General features: G+C 48.6%; 1 protein-coding gene across 4 annotated transcripts in view; it reads left to right on the top strand.

The window, feature by feature from the left end:
- SLC6A1 (solute carrier family 6 member 1) overlaps positions 1-19,810 on the top strand; it is a 46,882-nt gene extending 27,072 nt beyond the window's left edge. For 2 of the 4 annotated variants that reach the window (XM_055259451.2, XM_055259449.2), the window contains exons 6-16: positions 690-799; positions 2,804-2,936; positions 5,910-6,044; positions 6,234-6,337; positions 6,696-6,820; positions 9,212-9,324; positions 9,696-9,827; positions 11,687-11,789; positions 14,201-14,301; positions 15,092-15,259; positions 17,420-19,810. In XM_055259451.2, coding sequence (XP_055115426.1) covers positions 690-799; positions 2,804-2,936; positions 5,910-6,044; positions 6,234-6,337; positions 6,696-6,820; positions 9,212-9,324; positions 9,696-9,827; positions 11,687-11,789; positions 14,201-14,301; positions 15,092-15,259; positions 17,420-17,524 — 1,329 coding nt within the window. In that variant the 3' untranslated portion in view covers positions 17,525-19,810. The remainder of the gene's footprint in view (positions 1-689; positions 800-2,803; positions 2,937-5,909; positions 6,045-6,233; positions 6,338-6,695; positions 6,821-9,211; positions 9,325-9,695; positions 9,828-11,686; positions 11,790-14,200; positions 14,302-15,091; positions 15,260-17,419) is intronic. The other 2 variants (XM_055259452.2, XM_055259450.2) reach the window with 1 other exon arrangement.
- The last annotated feature ends 329 nt before the right edge of the window (positions 19,811-20,139 follow it).

The following is a 20,139-nucleotide window of genomic DNA, read 5'->3' as shown; positions in this document are numbered from 1 at the left end:
GTGGGTGGAGTTGCAGTTTTGCAAAATGAAAAAAGTTCTGGAGCTGGATGCTGAGAATGTTAGGCAATACATTTCTCACAATGTATTCCCATTGTTAAGTGACACATGACTGTATTTGCAGAGGTGTGGCAGGGTTCAGGGAGCTACATTATGGGTATACTTAATGCTTCTAAACTGTACAGTCACCAATAGTTAAGATGGTAAATGTTGTGTGTATTTTATCAAAATTAAAAAATGAAAGAAAAAAGTGAAATGCACCTCATAGGGTTCTTGTGAGGATTAAGGAGCAGATATGTGTAAGGAACTTAGAACTGTGCCTGGCAGAGGACAAGCCCTATAAGTGTTTGCTGGTGTCGTTGCAGTGAGAGTTAGATGGGCAAGGTCTCTTGCCCAAGGTCACATGGTGGGGAAGTAGCCCCGGCTGCAGCTTGGAAGGCTGTTCTCATAGTGAACAGGTTGAGGTTCAAATCTCAGCTCTGGCGCTTAGTAGCTGTGCACTCTCAAGCAAGTCACTGTCCCTCTCTGATCTGTCAAATGGAGATCATAATGCTACTTGCCTCCCAGAGCTGCTGGGAAGGGGAGGTGGGAGGAGGCTTGGGGACCATGAGGGTGGGCAGGGTGCACTGGCACCACTCATGCCAGCCCCTGGGAGCCCAGTGGGATGTGTCCTTATGACTGTGTCCTTGCAGACACTGCCGTGGAAACAGTGTGACAACCCATGGAACACAGACCGCTGCTTCTCCAACTACAGCATGGTCAACACCACCAACATGACCAGCGCTGTGGTGGAGTTCTGGGAGTGAGTATGGGGCCGTCAGGGGATGGCAGGGACGGGGCATGTCAGCCAGAGCCCGGCAGGAGACAGAGGCCCCTCGGAGGGGTAACAGAGGAGGTGGTTAAAGGGGCTATGGTCATGTGTCACATCGTGACATTTTGGTCATCAGTGGATCACATATGCAATGATGGTCCCATAAGATTCTAATACCATATTTTTACTTTACCTTTTCTACCTCTAGACATGTCTAGTACCGAAATGCATGGTGTTACAGTTGCCTACAATATTCAGTACAGTCATGTGCTGTACAGGTTTGTAGCCTAGGAGCAATAAGCCACATACAATAGTATGGCGTAGGAGTGTAGCAGGCTACACCATCTATGTTTGTGTGAGTACACGCTATGATATGCACACAACAAGATTGCCTAACAACACATTTCTCAGAACATATCCCCGTTGTTAAGTGACACATGACTATACTTGCAGAGTTGTGGCAGGGCTAAGGCAGCCACGAGGGATGCTGAAGGCCTTTTCTCCCCAGAAAGAGTGGGACCATAGATAGAGCCATGAGACACACAAACTCTGATAGCGAAACCCAGCTACCTACAAAGCCACGGTCCAGCAGGGAGAATACATTCCCCAACATCTCTGCCTCTAATCTCCTGCCAGTGCCTCCCAATGGTCAAACCCAGCTAGAAGCCAGAGGGCAGGGGACCAGATAAGGTAGCCATAGTCGTCAGCATCCTGGGCCTGGCACAGAGTGGTCAAGGGGGAGAGTGGATCAGAGTCAAACGGAGGAGAATAACCAGCATAGCCAATTAGAATCACCTGGAGAGGTCGACCACCTCCTGATTCATCCTGAAAACCAGCACGATCTGCTTACGAACCTAGAGTCACTCGGAATAAACATGCACACACACTCTGGCCATAGCGAAGGCCGTGCTGATTGTATCTTCATGGGAGTACCTTGTAGAGATGTGTGTTGGGGGACACTGATGTGACACAGTGAGGTGCTGGGGCCCAAATCTCTCTGGCGTGAAGGAAGCATCCATGCTGGACAGCTCAGAAGACCCGGGAGCAGTCTAGAAAGTCCCAAAGCACCTTGGATAAGCTCCCAGGAGGAGCTGTTCTCAGGCAGTGTCAGAATCAGTGTTGCCTGATCTCTTCATGGCCAATGTCTGTGGTTACACTGTTTCTTTACAAATAAAAATCAAATTCTGCTTCCGTGGGTTCTGCTTTCCGGCATCTCCCACATGCCGCTCTCAGGCACGTTTGGACTTTTCATTCAACCATTTATTCAGTAAACACTTCTTGAGCTCCTACTATGTGCCAACTGATGAGAGGCATGGACATGCAGACAGGCAATGGCACCACCAGGCGGCCAGTGCGGAGAGGAGGGAAGCCCAGGCGGCTGGGCTGCAGGGACCTCGGGGAGTCCCCTGGACCAGCCCAGGTCGGGAGTGGCATCTAGAGGAGAAAACTGCAGGGTAGGCAGGTGCTGGAGAGGAACAGTGTGAAGGCTGGGAGGCAGATGAGGTCAGGCCAGGCCCCAGCAAGCAGCTGCAGTGAGTGCTGAGAGGAGAGAGAGATGCAAGGGCCTTGAAAGGCTGGCCAGCGAGTTTGGGCTTCATTCTGAGAACAAGCGGGTGCTATTCATTGCAGTAAGCAGAGAAGTGACATGATCAGACTTGCAATTTAGAAGGCTCTCTGGGGCCGGAGAGGGGACAGAGCAAAACTGAAGGCAGGGTCCCACTAGGAGGCCACTGGGCCATCCAGATGAGCAGTAGTGGTGGCTGACTAAGGCCCTGGCAGGTCCTGTTCTCTTTGATCTCTTGACCAAACAGCACTTTCTACTGATTAGTATAATGGGCCTCGCAGTCCCCAGCTACCTCTTGAATCACGGTGATGACGGTGTCAGCACAGTTCCAGGGCAGGGATATCATCTGTGGCCATGCCCTGGGCACCCCTGGGTCACTCCAGCTCCCACCACCTCTGTGTGACTTTCTCCTCCCTCCACTGTTTGACCAGGCGCAACATGCATCAGATGACGGACGGGCTGGATAAGCCAGGTCAGATCCGCTGGCCACTGGCCATCACGCTGGCCATCGCCTGGATCCTTGTGTATTTCTGTATCTGGAAGGGTGTCGGCTGGACTGGAAAGGTAAGGGATATATGTTCACAGTGGGGACAGGAGGGCACTGGATAGAGGAACAGGTCTACCAAGGAAGCTCTGCCCACAAATCCCAGGAGTCCCATCCAACCTTGAGTTAAGCAGGTCCCTTCGTCACTCGGTGTGTCAGTTTTTTACTGTGAAATGGGAATAATAACATTACCTTTACCTTCTAGGGCACTTGTGAGGATGAAAGGAAATAAATAGTGCAAGTCAGGTATGCAGCACAGTGTGAAGCCCACAGGGAGTCCCATGGGATTCCACTGGGCCCAACAGAGTCATCTCAAAACAGAGGGCAAATGTTGCTCCTGGACTGTTGAACAAACTTTCTCGGAGCATCTGCTCTGCATCAAGCCTTGTGCTAGGTGCAGAAACTCCAGAGATGACAGCTTCACATCCTGACCCTTGAGAAACAACAGAGATGAATAGCTTAATGGTTAAAGACTCAGGCTCTGTATTAAGCAGTCCATGAGTTCAGATCTCAACCTCACCATTTGCTAGTTGTGAGCTCAGGCAAGTCACTTTGCCTCCCTGGAACTCAGTTTCTTTCTCTGTAAAATGGAGCTAATAATTAGACTTATCTGTTGGTTTATTATGTTAATCAGATGAGGTGGTGATTTTGTCAAGCACTCAGCACCTAGCAACGGGGGTTGCTATTGCTCTTGTTTTTATTATCAGCAATTGCAGAGCAAATGCCAAGCTGGGATGTCCAGCCCAGGGACACCCGGGAGGTGGAAAACTGGCCTTACTCCACCTCTTCTCCCTTTCAAGCCCTACCCCAGGAGCTTGGGGGCAGAAGATGGCAGTCTCTCACTGGCCCTGACCTGAAGGGAACCCAGAGGACAAGTGTGTTGTCTCAGATCTTATGGCAAGTCAAGGGCAGAGAAGGGATTTGTACTGAATAAGCTGGGAGGCAGGAAGGTCAGAACTACCCAAGAAGTGGATGCAAGGTTCTAGAAGCAGTAGTAGAAACGAACCAAGCAGAACCTTAACAAATTCCACACTTGGGCAAGGGCAGAGCTGATGAAAAGCTGCCCTAGTTCCATCTAGTGGGAACTTCTGGACCCACTGGGTTCTCAAATTCAAGGCTGGTGTAAAAGTATCTCTGATCCATTCCTAGGACTAGAGACGCCAGAGGAGGGCACAAGTGTCTCCCAGTCTAACTTTTGGGAGCAGAAAAGTATAGGGCTTATGGGCTTTGGAAGGGTTTGAATCTCAGTCCCTGAGCTTCTAGCTATGTGCACTTGAGCAAGCCATTTCACCTCTCTGAGCCTCAGTCTCCTCATCTGTTCAATGGTCACAATAACAGTACCTTACAGGGTTGTCACGAAGACTGAGGAGATGAGTAGAATGCTTAGCATATGCCTTACACATAGTAAGCACTCCATATGTAGTATTAATTATAATCATTTTGGATTGGTAATTAGAGTTCCTGCTACATTAGGAGACTGGCCACTTTTTGGGGACAGAGAGTAGGGCCCCCTCACTGCATATATTGAGGATGTCAACCAATCCACACACAAGCATTTATTGAATGCCTACTATGTGCCTGGCTTCATGCTGAACACAGAAGGCACGGGGAAGTATGAGACCAAGGCGACATATAATAAGCCTGCGGTATGTCCTGATGTGACTGACCTTTCTGAGCAGTAGGTGTGACTGCACCTGATTCCAGACAAGAGAAAGTGAAGCTAAGAGAAAACACGACATTGACTCTAAGTTACACAGCTTGTGGGTGACACAGATGAGTTTGAATTCCCTTTTCCTAGCTCCAAGTACAATGGATTTTCTCTTGGATTGTGGCTGCATTCCTTAATCCTGCAGAATCTCAGGGTCAAGTCAGGGAGGTGAAGCTAAGCCGGTGAAGTGTCCGTGCTGACCGGGAAACAGGCTCACATTAGACTCTGAGATACAAAGGTCATCAAACTTGAACATTGCTATTCCACACTAGTGAGCAAAGACATGCAATTTTAGACAATGATGATCAATTTGGCAAAAAATAATTGTTTAAATGATGATACCCAGTGCTGGCCTTGTGACAGGAAGACACTCTCTGTAATGCCAGGTGAAGTTCCATTTCTCGAAAGCAGCAAGGTAATATGAATCAAAAGCCTGTGATGAATTTATTCCTTTTAACTCAGTAATTCCACCTCTAGAAATTTTTCCCAAGAGTGGTATAATAATTTTGTAGCTGAAGATTTATATACCGGGGTGTTTAATGTGGTGTTATTTAGAGTCACATAAAATTGGAGGTAATCTAAATGCATAACAGTGGAGAAACTTAAAAGAGAATGGTAGGACCTTCTGAGGGACTGTTTTGTGTAATTAAAACGTCAAATTGTTCATAAGGCAATAAAACAATGTTTAGTGAACAAAATGGGAAACAAACCTGTATGTACTGTTTTTTTTTTAACTCTGAACATGTTACATGGAAAGGCAAGTACCTAATTTGAACCTCATTTTGTAAGAAAATGTGATTACATCTGCAAAGGAGAGTTTCAGAGGAGCATTAAAGTAGGAACATCCCTGCATTTATGTGTTCGTCAGACAATTCTTGAGTGTCTACTATATATGGTGGACTGTTCTAGACATGGGGATGTGAACAACACAAGCCCTGCCCCCCACATAGGTGCTGGTGAAGGGAACTTTCATTTTATGTGTGTGTGTGCATATGTAATTTAAAAGTTTTCCTGTCACCACATGCATTACTTGGATAATTTAGAAGTCAAAAAATAGGAGGGGACAGGGGAAGGGAAAAACCAAATGTGAGCTGGTTGGCTCAGACTCCAACGAGGAGCTTCAGATAAGTGGCCAAGGAGAGCAAGGATCTGGGAGGTCTTCCTGGAGGCCGAAGAACTGGAATCAAGCCCAGAGCCACAACAGATACAGATGTAGGGGAAATGGGGGAGGAGGAAGCAAGGGTGTACAGGAGGAGGGGTTACTAGTCACCCACTTTCCTCCCAGGTGGTCTATTTCTCAGCCACATACCCCTACATCATGCTGATCATCCTGTTCTTCCGTGGAGTGACGCTGCCCGGGGCCAAGGAGGGCATCCTCTTCTACATCACACCCAACTTCCGAAAGCTGTCCGACTCTGAGGTGAGTGCCCCTCCCAGCCCGGATTCTGAGCCACCACTTAGCAGCTTTGAGACAAGCTTTTGCATCTTTCTGACTCTCACTGTAGACCGGGTTTGTTGCCAGGGAGAGCTGGTGGGCACATGGAAAAGGCCCTGGGTAGCTGTGGCTATGGTGATTACTTTTGACAGTCTTTGATAATTCTGCCTACAGGTGTGGCTGGATGCAGCGACCCAGATCTTCTTCTCATACGGGCTGGGCCTGGGGTCCCTGATCGCTCTCGGGAGCTACAACTCTTTCCACAACAACGTCTACAGGTTCGAGAGGACAGCTGCAGGAGCCCCTTCCTTCCTGGCCGAGCCCCTCGAGTCCACACCCCACACTCATGTGTTAGGGCCCTCTTTGGCCACTTTGCACTCTCAGCTTAACCTCTCCCTGAGCCAGTCCTTTGTGTCACTCCTTCTGGAGACACAGACATTCCTGCTGTCCCCCTTTCCTGACCCTGATCCTCTGGCTCTGCCCTCCTCTAGCTTTCTCTTAGGGCCTGTTCTTCTGGGGCCCACTGTGTAGCCCCGTTACCAGCCCCCTCCTCCGGACAACCCCTCCATAACCACAGCCAGCAGCTACACTGTCTGCCAGCCCCACCCTCCTCACCCCACCCCTCCCTCTCTCCAGGGACTCCATCATCGTCTGCTGCATCAATTCGTGCACCAGCATGTTTGCAGGATTCGTCATCTTCTCCATCGTGGGCTTCATGGCCCACGTCACCAAGAGGTCCATTGCTGATGTGGCAGCCTCAGGTCAGTGCAACACTGTATGGGGCCGGGCTCCTGGCACAGGGGCACTAACCATGCTGGCCTTTGCCATCATCACCATTACCACCACCACTGTGGCTCACTGGCCTTGAGCACTCCCTATGTGCCAGGCAATGCACTGAGCATTTTACATGGACTGTACCTATGATTCTTCTCAACACTTTGCAATACATGCTATTGTTAGCCCATTTCATAGATGAGAAAACTGAGACTCACCTCCTAAGGGTATGGAGCTAGAAAGATGGCAGATCTGGAGTTGGAGCCCAGGTCTGGCTGACTCCCAAGCCTGGGCTCTTAGTCTGTTGGCTATACTGGCATGTCCAGCACAATCCTGGACATTTTGGGGAGAAGATCCACTCTTGCCTTGGGAGTATAAACTTTGGTATCAGGGGAAATTCACCCCCGATATTTCACGTAGGTTCTTTTCTATTTTCCCTAAGTGTCAGCTGGTCTGAGAAATAAAGGGAAAGAGTACAAAAGAGAGAAATTTTAAAGCTGGGTGTCTGGGGGAGACATCACATGTCAGCAGGTTCCGTGATGCCCCCCAAGCCACAAAACCAGCAAGTTTTTATTAGTGATTTTCAAAACAGGAGGGAGTGTATGAATAGGGTGTGGGTCACAGAGATCACATGCTCACAAGGTAATAAAATATCACAAGGCAAATGGAGGCAGGGCGAGATCACAGGACCGGGGCAAAATTAAAATTGCTAATGAAGTTTCGGGCACGCATTGTCATTGATAACATCTTATCAGGAGACAGGGTTTGAGAGCAGACAACCGGTCTGACCAAAATTTATTAGGCGGGAATTTCCTCATCCTAATAAGCCTGGGAGTGCTACGGGAGACCGGGGCTTATTTCATCCCTTATCTACAACTGTAAAAGACAGATGTCCCCAAAGCAGCCATTTCAGAGGCCTCCCCTTAGGGACACATTCTCTTTCTCAGGGATGTTCCTTGCTGAGAAAAAGAATTCAGCAACATTTCTCCTATTTGCTTTTGAAAGAAGAGAAATATGGCTCTGTTCCGCCTGGCCCACAGGCAGCCAGACTTCAAGGTTATCTCCCTTGTTCCCTGAACATCGCTGTTACCCTGTTTTTTTTTCAAGGTGCCCAGATTTCATATTATTTAAACAATTTGTGCAGTTAACGGAATCACAGGGTCCTCAGGCAACATTCATCCTCAGCTTACAAAGATGACGGGATTAAGAGATTAAAGTAAAGACAGGCATAGGAAATCACAAGAGTATTGATTGGGAAAGTGATAAATGCCCACGAAATGCTCTCAATTTATGTTCAGAGATTGCAGTAAAGACAGGTGTAAGAAATTATAAAAGTATTAATTTGGGGAACTAATAAATGTCAATGAAATCTTCACAATCTAGGTTCTTCTGCCATGGCTTCAGCCGGTCCCTCCATTTGGGGTCCCTGACTTCCTGCAACACTTTGGCTCAATTCAGACATGTTCATCACCATACTACAAAGACCCCTAAATCCATGCTTTTGTCTCAGCTCCAAAAATGTTCTCACCAAGTGGGCCATGCCCACTCTGCTCACCACACAGTCATCAATGCCACAGAGCCCAAGGAAAACCCCAGACAGCCCTTCGCTGCATGGCCAGGCAAGCAGCCAATGGGTAGAACCTGCTGTGTGCAGGGCAGAGGCCCCTGAGGCTCATGGAGGCCACATGACTGGTCCCTTGAAGAAGTGGGCTGGTTCCATGAAAGGAGCGTTCTCTGCTCTGGTTCTAATCTCCCCTTCAAGGGCAGCCACCATCTCATTTCTCTGCAACTCCCCAACCATTCGCCCACCCCCGTCCAGAGCCAGATGCAGGGAGGTTACAATCTCTTTCCTTCTCATTCCAAGATTTCCTGATCTCTTAGACACCCCCACCAAATACTCAAACACAACACATGCCAAACAAGGTTCCAAAGCCTTTTCCTCCACTATGCTCCCCATCACAGAAGGGTCCCATAATCCAGTGCCCAGGGTGGAGACCTCAGCATTGTCCTGGACTCTTCCCTCACCCTCATCCTGCAAGCCAGCCAATACCAGGACCTGCCCCTCCACCCACCACATATCTCTCTATCTGGTTGCCTCTCTGCACCTGTACTATCCTCACCACTGGCCAAGCCATGCTGTCCCCCATCAAGATGATGGCCACAGCTCCTCACTGGTCCTCTTGCCTCTGGGCACAATTACTATGGCCCCTCATCCCCCACCCTCTTTCTGCATCTGGAAAAAGGGGCTGAAAACACTCACTTGAAAGGTTACTCTGAAGATGAAATGAAATAAGGCTTAGAAAATGGGCAGTGTAATGGAAAGGCTGTAGGTGCTGAGTACCTTTTATTTTTCTTCTTTTTTGCCCTTCTCTGTTCAGGCCCAGGGCTGGCGTTCCTGGCATACCCAGAGGCGGTGACCCAGCTGCCTATCTCCCCACTCTGGGCCATCCTCTTCTTCTCCATGCTGCTGATGCTGGGCATTGACAGCCAGGTGAGGGCGCCCCCCGCACCCCAGGAGTTCTCCATCCCCAGACTCCTCAGTCCCCAAGTAAACAGGGAGAGGAGGCAACTCTTAGGCTGCCAAGAAGATGACCAAAAATTCCGGGTCCCTAGAATGTTCCACTGCATGAAATTTCAGGAAACTGTTCAGCCACCTTCTCCGTTTTCCAGAAGGGGAAACTGATGCCCAGAGGGGAGGGACTCTCCTGAGGTCCCAAAGTGAGTCACAGGCAGAATCAGGCTGGACCCTGGGCTCTCCCGGCTCGGTGCTGCTGGGCCTCCCGTCCTTTCTTAGAGGGCCAGGCTTTGGGTGGGTTGGGGCTGCGGCTGCTGCAGGTGGCTGACCTCTGTTCCCACCTGAAGTTCTGCACTGTGGAGGGCTTCATCACAGCCCTGGTGGATGAGTACCCCAGACTCCTCCGCAACCGCAGAGAGCTCTTCATTGCTGCTGTCTGCATCATCTCCTACCTGATCGGCCTCTCTAACATCACTCAGGTAAGCTCAGTAAGCACCTGGCACTCCCCCAGCAGTGCCCAGGGCCACGCCCAGGGCCTCCTTTCCCCTCCTCTGTTGTATCCCACCTTTCCTGCTTTCATTGAGCATCATCTCTGTGCCAAGCTCTGGGCACATAACTGTGAGTCACCTGGGGTCCCTGCCCTCCAGAGGCTCCCAGGCTGGTGGAGACACAAACATTGAGCTAGAACATATAGGACAGAGCTAGAGAATGCAGCACCTAACTGGACTCAGGGCACCAGGGACTGCTTCCTGGAGGAGGGGATGTAGGAATTGAGCTTTGAAAGGCCCACGGAAGGCCTGGCTTGGTGGCTCATGTCTATAATCCCAGCACTTTGGGAGGCAGAGGCCAGTGGATCACCTGAAGTCAGGAGTTTGAGACCAGCTTGGCCAATGTGGTGAAACCCTGTCTCTACTAAAAAAATAAATAAATAAATAAATAAATAAATAAATAAATAAATAATACAAAAATTAGTCGGGCGTTGGGGCAGGTGCCTGTAATCTCAGCTACTCGGGAGGCTGAGGTAGGAGAATTGCTTGAACCCGGGAGGCGGAGGTTGCAGTGAGCTGAGATCGCACCATTGCACTCCAGCCTAGGCAAAAAGAGTGAAAAACTCTGTCAAAAAAAAAAAAAAAAAGAAAGAAAGAAAAAGAAAAGAAAGGCCCACAGAAATTAGCCAGAAAGTCAAACTGGAATTGAGCCTTTGAAGTTGACACTGCCCAAAGCTTTCTTTCATTCCCATTTTTTTTTTTTGTATTGACATGAATGAGAAATGCTCACATAGCTGGTGAATTGTGCAAAAAATATAAACGACTCTAGCAACATGAGTTCAGCACTGCGGGTCTGAATTTTATAATCCACCAATCACCCCCCACCCCAGATCCAAATGTAGTTCTGCTCCAGAGTTAGTATTCATTCATCCCTTCATTCATAGTTGTCGAACACCTACTATGGGCCTGGCATGACCCTGGAAATTCGGCAATTAATGTGACAGATACTACCGTGTCTGCTGTCTTGGAGCTTACATTTTGGTGGACAAGATTGACAAACAAATTAGATGATTTTGGAGAAAAGAGGACAGCAGCACAGAGAATGGCCAGTGGGACAGGAGGGGCGCTCCCTCAGACAAGGTAGTCAAGGGAGGTCTCTCTCTCCAAGAAAGCGACAGTTGAGCTGAGACTTAAATGATGAGACAGAGCCAGCCAGAGAAAGATCTGGGGAAAGACAGCAGAGTAGGTGCAAAAGCCCTGAGGCAATTGAGGGATGGGGGAAACCAGTGTGGCGGAGGCAGAGGGAATGAGGCAGTGGGTGGGAGACGAAGAACCAGCCCATGCGGACCTTGCAGGCCAAGACATTTGGATGGGATGGGATGGGATGGGATGGGATGGGATGGGATGGGATGGGATGGGATGGCATGGGATGGCATGGGATGGGATGGGATGGCATGGGATGGGATGGGATGGCATGGGATTGGATTAGATCTCTCTCTGCTTATTTGTGTGTTATATTATTGTCTCATTTAAGTCCTGAAAGGTTTTAAGCAGGGGAGAACCTGACTGATTTACACTGTAAAAAGATGGCCCTGGTGACCAACTCCTCTTTCTGCCCTCCAACCTTACCAGAAATTGGCATTTTCCTCTACCACCGGACATTTCCTTCCCAATCTCCGGACTGTCAATGTCCATATCCTCTCGTGGTCACAAAGCCCTCAGTGCTTCATCTAATCTACCCTGAAGCCTAATCCCAGCCCCATCAGCCTCCAGAGTGCATGTCGTCTGTGAACTGGATGCAGTGGGCGCTGGGGACAATGCACCTGTTCTCACCTCTTTTCGTCTTGCAGGGGGGTATTTATGTCTTCAAACTCTTTGACTACTACTCTGCCAGTGGCATGAGCCTGCTGTTCCTCGTGTTCTTTGAATGTGTCTCTATTTCCTGGTTTTACGGTAAGTATCAGCCCCTCCTCCCTTATTCATTCACTCATTCATCCATTCATTCCTTTCTTGAGTCATCATTCAACAAGTGCAATTTGAACCCCAGGTCTTCTCCCTATATTTATGTATTTATTTACTCTTCACATTACAATTCAATGAGGTTAGTCCAGGAGGCCCCCATGTTTAGAAGATATAAGAGCAGTTAAATGAATTCATTTAAAATAGGTGCCAACATTTCTTTATAAATTTTGGAATAAAGAGGGTTTTTGGAGATTTTATCCAGAAAAGGGAAACCAAAACTACTTTTTAAAGTTTTATAGTTATATATTTAACAAAGTTTTAAAGTTATATATTTAACAAAAGCTAGGCCGTAATTCAAAGTGTGCACTATCTTAAAACAAATAACAAAAGAAACATTGATTTTGTTTATTTTGTGGCCTAAGTTTCTTCAGCCAACTGCATGATAGTAAAAAATGACGACATCCTTTCCTGAACCTTTGATTGTCCCATCAGAGCAAATGTTTTTAAAGAAGCATGATATTTTGTGTCCCCCTTTGCAATATCTGCCACCTCATCCCCCCTGTCATTGCCCCTTCTTTTTTGTTTGTTTTATATGTATAAATTTAAGGGATATGAGTGCAATTTTGTTACCTGGATATCTTGTGTAGTGGTGAAGTCTGGGCTTTTAATGTACCCATCACCACATAATGTACATTCCTTTTTATTTTTATTTTTATTTATTTGATTTTATTTAATTTTTTGATGGAGTCTTGCTCTGTCACCAGGCTGGAGTGCAGTGGCGCAAACTCAGCTCACTGCAACCTCTGCCTGCCTGGTTCAAGCAATTCCCCTGCCTCAGCCTCCCAAGTAGCTGGGATTACAGGCATGTGCCACCACGCCCAGCTAATTTTTTGTATTTTAGTACAGACAGGGTTTCACCATGTTGGCCAAGATGGTCTCGACCCTCTGACCTCATGATCTGCCCACCTCGGCCTCCCAAAGTGCTGGGATTACAGGCATAAGCCACCATGCCCAGCTGTACATTCTACCCACTAAGTAATTTCTCGTCATCCACCCCAGCTCCCATTCTCCCACCCTTCTGAGTCTCCAGTGTCTTATTCCACCTGTGTCCAGTGTTTAGCTCCCACCTTTAAGTGAGAACATGCAGTATTTGACTTTCTGTTTCTGAGTTGTTTTGCTTAAGATGATGGCCTCCAGTTCCATCCACGTTGCTGCAATAGGCATGACTTCATTCTATTTTATGGCCGAATAGTATTCCATTGTGTATGTATACCATATTTCCTTTATCCAGCTATCCACTGATGGACACTTAGGTTGATTCCCTGTCTTTGCTATTGTGAATAAACACATGAGTGCAGATATCTTTTTGATATAATAATTTCTTTTCCTTTGGGTGGATAGCCAGTAGTGGGATTGCTGGATCAAATGGTGGTTCTATTTCTGATTCTTTGAGAAATCTCTGTACTGATTTCCATAGAGGTTGCACTAATTTACACTCCCAATAGCACCTTCTCCCTCTAACTGTTCTAACGTGGTCAGATCCTCACTGCTCAGTGACTCTGCTTATAATTTGAGTAGTGCCCGAAGCCACTCTGGTGAACTTCAAGACACCAGTTTGGGGTTTGGGGTTTTTCTTTTTCATGAGATTTGCAGTTCTTTGCAATTGACTGTCAATTCCTTTTTCTTTTATTTATTTTTATTTATTTATTTATTTATTTTTTGAGACGAAGTCTCGCTCTTGTCCCCCAGGCTGGAGTACAATGGCACGATCTCGGCTCACTGCAACTTCCACCTCCCAGGTTCAAGCAATTCTCCTGCCTCAGCCTCCCGAGTAGCTAGGATTACAGGCACCCGCCACCACACCTGGCTAATTTTTATATTTTTAGTAAAGACAGAGTTTCACCATGTTGGCCAGGCTGGTCTCGAACTCCTGACCTCAAGTGATCTTCCTGCCTCAGCCTCCCAAAGTGCTGGGATTACAAGCATGAGCCACCGTGTCCGGCAGATTGCCAGTTTCTTATAGCATCTGACCATCAGGGAAAAACAGCCCCTGCCCAGGAAAGCCTTTGAAGGAATGGCTGGGATAGATGTTGAGTGGGAGGGACATTGAGAGTGGCAGGGGTTGGGGGGATCATCTTGTCAGTCTCCTTTTGTTGGTAGATATCTTCACATTAAAGTGACTTGCTCACCTACACAACCCACTTGCTGTAAGAATTGGGCTATTGAAAAATACTTGGTAACAAGGACCCCCAGAGCATAACCCCCATGGTACAGACAAGGAAACTGAGACTCCGAGAGGTTAGGTGACTTGCCCATGGTCACACTGTGAGAAAGTGGTAGAACCAGGCTTTGACCCTGAAGCATCCACAGCTCATCCATCCCTCCTGCTCCCAATGTCACAGGTGTCAACCGATTCTATGACAATATTCAAGAGATGGTTGGATCCAGGCCCTGCATCTGGTGGAAACTCTGCTGGTCTTTCTTTACACCAATCATTGTGGCGGTAAGAACAAGGCCTGACTAGCCCTGTTAGGATGAGGCTAGACCAAGCCCTGGGGGGACTCAGGTCCAGGGAGAAACCTCTAGAGGCAGAGGCAGGTGGAAGAGGCCCCCAGAAACCCTGTTCCTTAATAATACTTCTCTCTACCATTTGTTGGGCATCTATTCTACACCCTGCATGGTACAAGACACATTATATCATCCTCCATAAACCTCAGAAAGGAGGCATTATTGTCCCACTTTACCCCTGCAGGATCTGGGGCTCACCTAGCCAGCATCACCCAGCTAGTCAGCACTGGGATTCAAACCAAGCCTAGGCTCTTGGCACTTGGAGACTCTCCTTCTCAGTGTCCCTCATCCCCACAAGCAGGAGCTGAAGCAGGGGCGGGCCTGGGAGGGGCCACCTGAGGTTCTTGAGGTGGGGATGGAGCCACTGCATATGTTGTGTCCACATAAGGGGACCCTGCCAATGGCACACTGGGAGCCGATGCCTCACTCTTGCTCTGCTTTTGAAGCTAGGGAACTTGGAGGAAGGGATTCCCTTTTCTAATTAGTCTCCCTAGAGGGGTTGCCTTTTCCTACTGATCTCCCTGAGAGGGTATCTTTTTCTATTATGCACAAAGGCACCTTATGTGCTAGCAGTGGCGCTGAGTGCAGGACTCCCAAGACCTTGGGCCTCTGTCAGGGTCAGCCTCAGGGTGAGGGTGGAGGGCAGTCAGCCTGTTGGCTTCAGGGTGGTTCATCCTGGGTGACTGACTCCTCCGTCTCCCTCCCCTCCCCTCCCCCCTCTCCAGGGCGTGTTCATTTTCAGTGCTGTGCAGATGACGCCACTCACCATGGGAAACTATGTTTTCCCCAAGTGGGGCCAGGGTGTGGGCTGGCTGATGGCTCTGTCTTCCATGGTCCTCATCCCCGGGTACATGGCCTACATGTTCCTCACCTTAAAGGGCTCCCTGAAGCAGGTAAGCCCTTCCCCACCCTTCAAATTGCCAGTGCCCTTCTCCCACTGTGCCAGGCACAGCCTCACCCCTTGTGGAGCTCACAGTCTAGCTGGGGAGACAGACAAGTCAATAGCTAATGACAGTAGAGTATTAGAGACACTGAGATTAGGGAAAGCCAAGGGGGTGGGAGCAAACAGCCCTGCCTTAGCCCTACTTGGGTTAAGGAGGATTAAAGAAGGCTTCCCAGAAGAGGGGATAACAAAGGAGAGGCCTGGGGATAAACCAAACTTAAAAGTAGAAGCAGAAAGAATGTTCCTAGAAGAGGTTGGAAAGCATGTGCAAAGGTCCAGGGGTATAAACTGCATTGGGCGAACTGAAGGGAGATCAGTGTGGCTGGAGGGTGAAGTGGAAAGGGGTGTGAGAAGGGAGCGTGACAAGAGATGGGGTTGGGATGTAAGGAGGTCCAGCCAGATCATGAAGGGCTTTGAAAACCAGGACAAGAACTTTGGACTTTATCCTGGCGGCAATGGGGCGTCATGAAGGGCTTGGAACAGACGGAGGGTGGGATCACATTTGCCCAGGGCTCTCTCTAGATCTCATTTGGTTGATATGGAGAAAATGTGGTCTTACCCACAAGGAAAGACAAAGCACAAAAGACCTGCTGCCTGCAGCAGGGGCCTCACCATCACATAGGGTTCTCTGTCCATGCCCGCACTTTGTTAAATTGCACCAAATTCTTGAGGGAAGCAAAGAAGTGCTGGAGGTGCCAGGCAGGTGCCTCATTGATGAGGTGTGTGCAGGCTGAAAAGATGCCACTGGGAGAAGTGAAGAGTCAGAGCGTGAAGGCCACCCCGGAAGGCCCTGGATGAGTTGCTGTCCATTATAGTTCCCTTTCCCAGACCCAGGGGAAGCACTCTCAGGTCTGAGATACAGGGAAGCCTGGCTGCAGGTTATGTGCCACCGTGGAGTTACTGGCCCATCTTCCTCCAACCTCAGACAAAGAAACTGGGGAACCACAGGGGTTGAGTAAGCAGGTTCCCAGCTCGGAAAGCTGTGAGCAGAGCCAGGGCTTGCAGCCCTTTCTTCCCAATGCAAGTCCAAAGCTTTCATTTTCCATGATCCACTGGAGAGCCTCAAACAGCAGCTGGGTCTTAGTGTGGCAAGAGGTTAAGGGGGTGCCCTTGCAGAAAAGAGCACAGCTTGTGCAAAGGCCCAGCAGTAGGAAGGGCCAAGACATACCTGAGGCCAGGGTGTGAGCTGAAGGGGCAGGATGGCGAAGGCAGTGGGGGATCCATCCATTCAGCACACATGGATGGAACCCTGATGATGTGCCAGACACTACTGTCAGTGCTGGGGACACAGCCATGAACAAGATAAGCAGAAATTGCACCCTCCTGGAGCGCTCATTCTGGGAGAGGAAGATAAGCAACTAACAAAATAAAAGCACGTGAGGTGGGGAGGAGCACTATAGAGAAAAATCAAGTAGGTAAGGAGTTTAGGGAGTGCGACATGAGGCCTCACTGAGAAGGCGAAACATTTGAGCCAAGCCCTAGGGAAGTAGAAAGCAAGCTGTCACTATCTGAGAGGAAGGCTGTGCCAGACCGAGGACCAGACCGCCTGTGCAAACGCCCTGGGGCGGAAGCGTGCCTGCTGTGTTTGCGGGATATCGAGGAGTCACATGCAGATGAGGTGGATGCGCGAGGAAGAGGGGAGGACACTGAGGACTGCGAGGTGGCAGGGGCCAGGTCATGTAGGGCCTTGGAGGACTTTGGCTCTGCCTCTTGGTGAAATGGGAGACTTCATTGGGTCCTGAAGAGTACAGGGGCATGATCTGAGTCTGGTTTTCACAGAACTCTCCTGCTGCTCTGTTGACGACAGAATGAAGGGGTGAGAGGACAGAATGAAGGGGTGAGAGGACAGAATGAAAGTGGGAGTGGAAGCTGAGGGCTGATTGTGAGTCCTTGCAATAACCTAAGTGAGAGGGGCTGTGGCGTGGCCCATGTGGGGCAGTGGCAGGGGTGCAGGAGGTGGGGATGTGGCTGGAGTCTGGGTGTAGTTTGGAGGCAGAGCAGACAGGATGCACTTGAATAGAGGGCAGTAGAGGGAAGTGGCCAGTTCCCCACCATCCCAGGCTGGGATTTTCCCCAGAGAGCCTCATACCTTCCTCCCCGGTACCCACAGCGCATCCAAGTCATGGTCCAGCCCAGCGAAGACATCGTTCGCCCAGAGAATGGTCCTGAGCAGCCCCAGGCCGGCAGCTCCACCAGCAAGGAGGCCTACATCTAGGGTGGGGGCCACTCACCAACCCGACACTCTCACCCCCTGACCTGGCTGAGTGCGACCACCACTTGATGTCTGAGGATACCTTCCATCTCAACCTACCTCGAGTGGCGAGTCCAGACACCATCACCATGCAGAGAGGGGAGGTGGGAGGACAGACCCCTGGGTGGGCCCTACCATGGGCAAGGATACCTGGTGGCTTCTGGCACCTGGCGGGCTGGTGACCTTTTTAATCCAGGCCCCATCAGCATCCCACGATCGGCCTTGGTAATCGCCGCGGTAGATCATTTTTATCCCGCCAGGGAGTGTGATGCAGCGAGGCCACACGTGCTCCTGGCTTTTAAACCTGTTCCTGACTGTTCTCTTACGCCGAAACCCATGACTGTTATCTCGGACTTTGCAGGAGTTCCTTTCCCTCCGAACGCTGCTCCATGCACAGGAAAAGGGCATTTTGTACAATGGGAACTTCCCGGAAACGCTTGCTCTTAAGTACCAGAAGCCGGCGGAGCTCTGGCTTTTGTGTTTTTGGTTTTCTCCTTCCCAAGGCAGCTGGATTAAAAAAAACAAAACAAAACAAAACAAAAAAACCCAGGGGCCTCAGTCAATATTCCCAGGGCCGCTTCTCCTGCAGTCTGTGGAATGTCCTTGTCCCCGCCGCCGGAATGAATGAGCATTCTGCAGCCCGATGTCCCTGTCCCCTCCCCGCCGGGCCATTCTGATTGGACCTGGCCCAGTGCAATCCGTCCAGACAAGCCCTGCTTGCTGGAAAACTGCCACAAGCACAATTGATCTCTTTTTATCGCCATTCCAGGGGCCTCAGGTCCTACTGGGGAAACTTCCTATACCAGAGCTCCAATTTCTCTTAAGCTGCCCAATTTCACAGAGTACAAAATAGTTGAAGGGGAAATCAAGGTGAAGGATCTGTCCGACAGTCAAGACGGATCCACAGTTATCTTTCGGTCTCCTTCTTAAACTACCACCCTCACTGCCACCCACCCCAAGCTGCTGCCGCCTCACCTTCCTTGAAATTCCTCAGCGGGAGTCTCCTCACTGCCACTAAAACCTACCCAGCCCACTAACTGAGGAGCTAGTGTTAATCCAGAGAACCCCCCGCAATGCGCTTCTGAGATTCAGACTGCTTCACTGGGAAGTATGATTTGTTCCTTTCTGGAACTGGGCTCCATGGTGGCGGCGGCACTTCAAGCAAAGACAGTTTCTTGCAAGCTCCAGTAGCTCCGCGTGTCTCATTTGCCAGCCAGATGGGTTCCCACGTAGCAAATCGTACATTGTGCCCTGTAGCTCCTTAGCTAGTTAGCTCACAAGCCGTGTTTTATGACTAATCCTTAATAACTATGGTACATAACTGTGACTGTGGGGTTTTTAATCTCTTGTCATTCTCATCCGAAAGTGACCAGCATACCAGTTCTTGCAATAAGATATTACCCTCAGAATATTAAGCACATTATTGTAGAGAAAAAAAATATGTGTACACATATGAACGCACAAACATGCACATTCATCCTCACGTGTGGCACGTAAGGTCTCATTTGATATTGTGTAGGAAATCTGAAGCCTTTTCCTGAGGTCATCTGTAAAATAGTCTCATTGCCAAGGCATCCCCAGTGCCGGCTGGTGAATCCATGATCAAAATGCATACGTATTGTTAAATGATAAGGTTTAGAATGACAGGAACCCATCGCTGTGTCTCATGGTCCCACTTCCCCATCTGTGTGTGAATTCCTTTAGACTAAGGGCAGGAAGACTTCCAACTTTCTCTTTGTTCTTCAATGTGAAGCTGAGACCAAGTCTCTCTAAGACAAATGCAGTGTATTTAATGTTTGTAAGCAATTCAAAGTGAGAAGTTTGGCAAGAAATCCCCTAACTGATTTCCATCCAAACCTACCTTATAGAGCACAATATTAAGTGTCGTACAATTACTGTGAGAACTGTGAATATGTGTAACTTTTTTTTAGTATTTGCCCGGGGGGAAAAAGATATTGTATTATCATATATGCTTTTTTTGCAATAAGGATTTATTCTCAGAACACCAAGTAAATCTATCTCTATATAAAAAATATATGTAATATATACATATTCAAAGTATATACAGAGCCTGTTTTAAAAAATACAGTATTATTTAGTACAATTATCTGTTCTATGGACCAAATGTAAAATATTTATAAATGAAGATGCATTTTAAATGTCTATAAATGGTGTCATAACTAGAGCACGGGCGTTATGTAAGTTTCTAAGAATTTAGAGGATAAATAATAAAGGTTCTATGATATACAACATCAGACCTTCAATTCTTTGGGCTGGGGGCACAATATCCTCTTTCAGCAGAACAACAACACATACACACAGAACTATTTTTCCCCAGCAGAGAGAGATTGGGGCTCAAAACCCAACAAAACAGAGCTGGACTTCCCCAGAGTCTTAAAGTCATAGAAAATGATTGTGTGCTCCACGACGGAGGTACTGTCACTGTGCGTGGGGTCAGCTAAATGAAAATCTAAAACCGCAGGAGACCAGGAGCACATTTAGCGAACAACGGCACTCGTTCATTCACTCACTGATTCCTTCCTCAACATTTTTATCTTTTTAAATCATATTTAGAAAAA

The sequence above is a fragment of the Symphalangus syndactylus genome, chromosome 21, assembly GCF_028878055.3.
Source record: "Symphalangus syndactylus isolate Jambi chromosome 21, NHGRI_mSymSyn1-v2.1_pri, whole genome shotgun sequence".
Classification (NCBI taxonomy): Eukaryota; Metazoa; Chordata; class Mammalia; order Primates; family Hylobatidae; genus Symphalangus; species Symphalangus syndactylus.
Note: the sequence above shows the minus strand (reverse complement) of the source record. Positions and strands in the feature narration are given on the sequence as shown.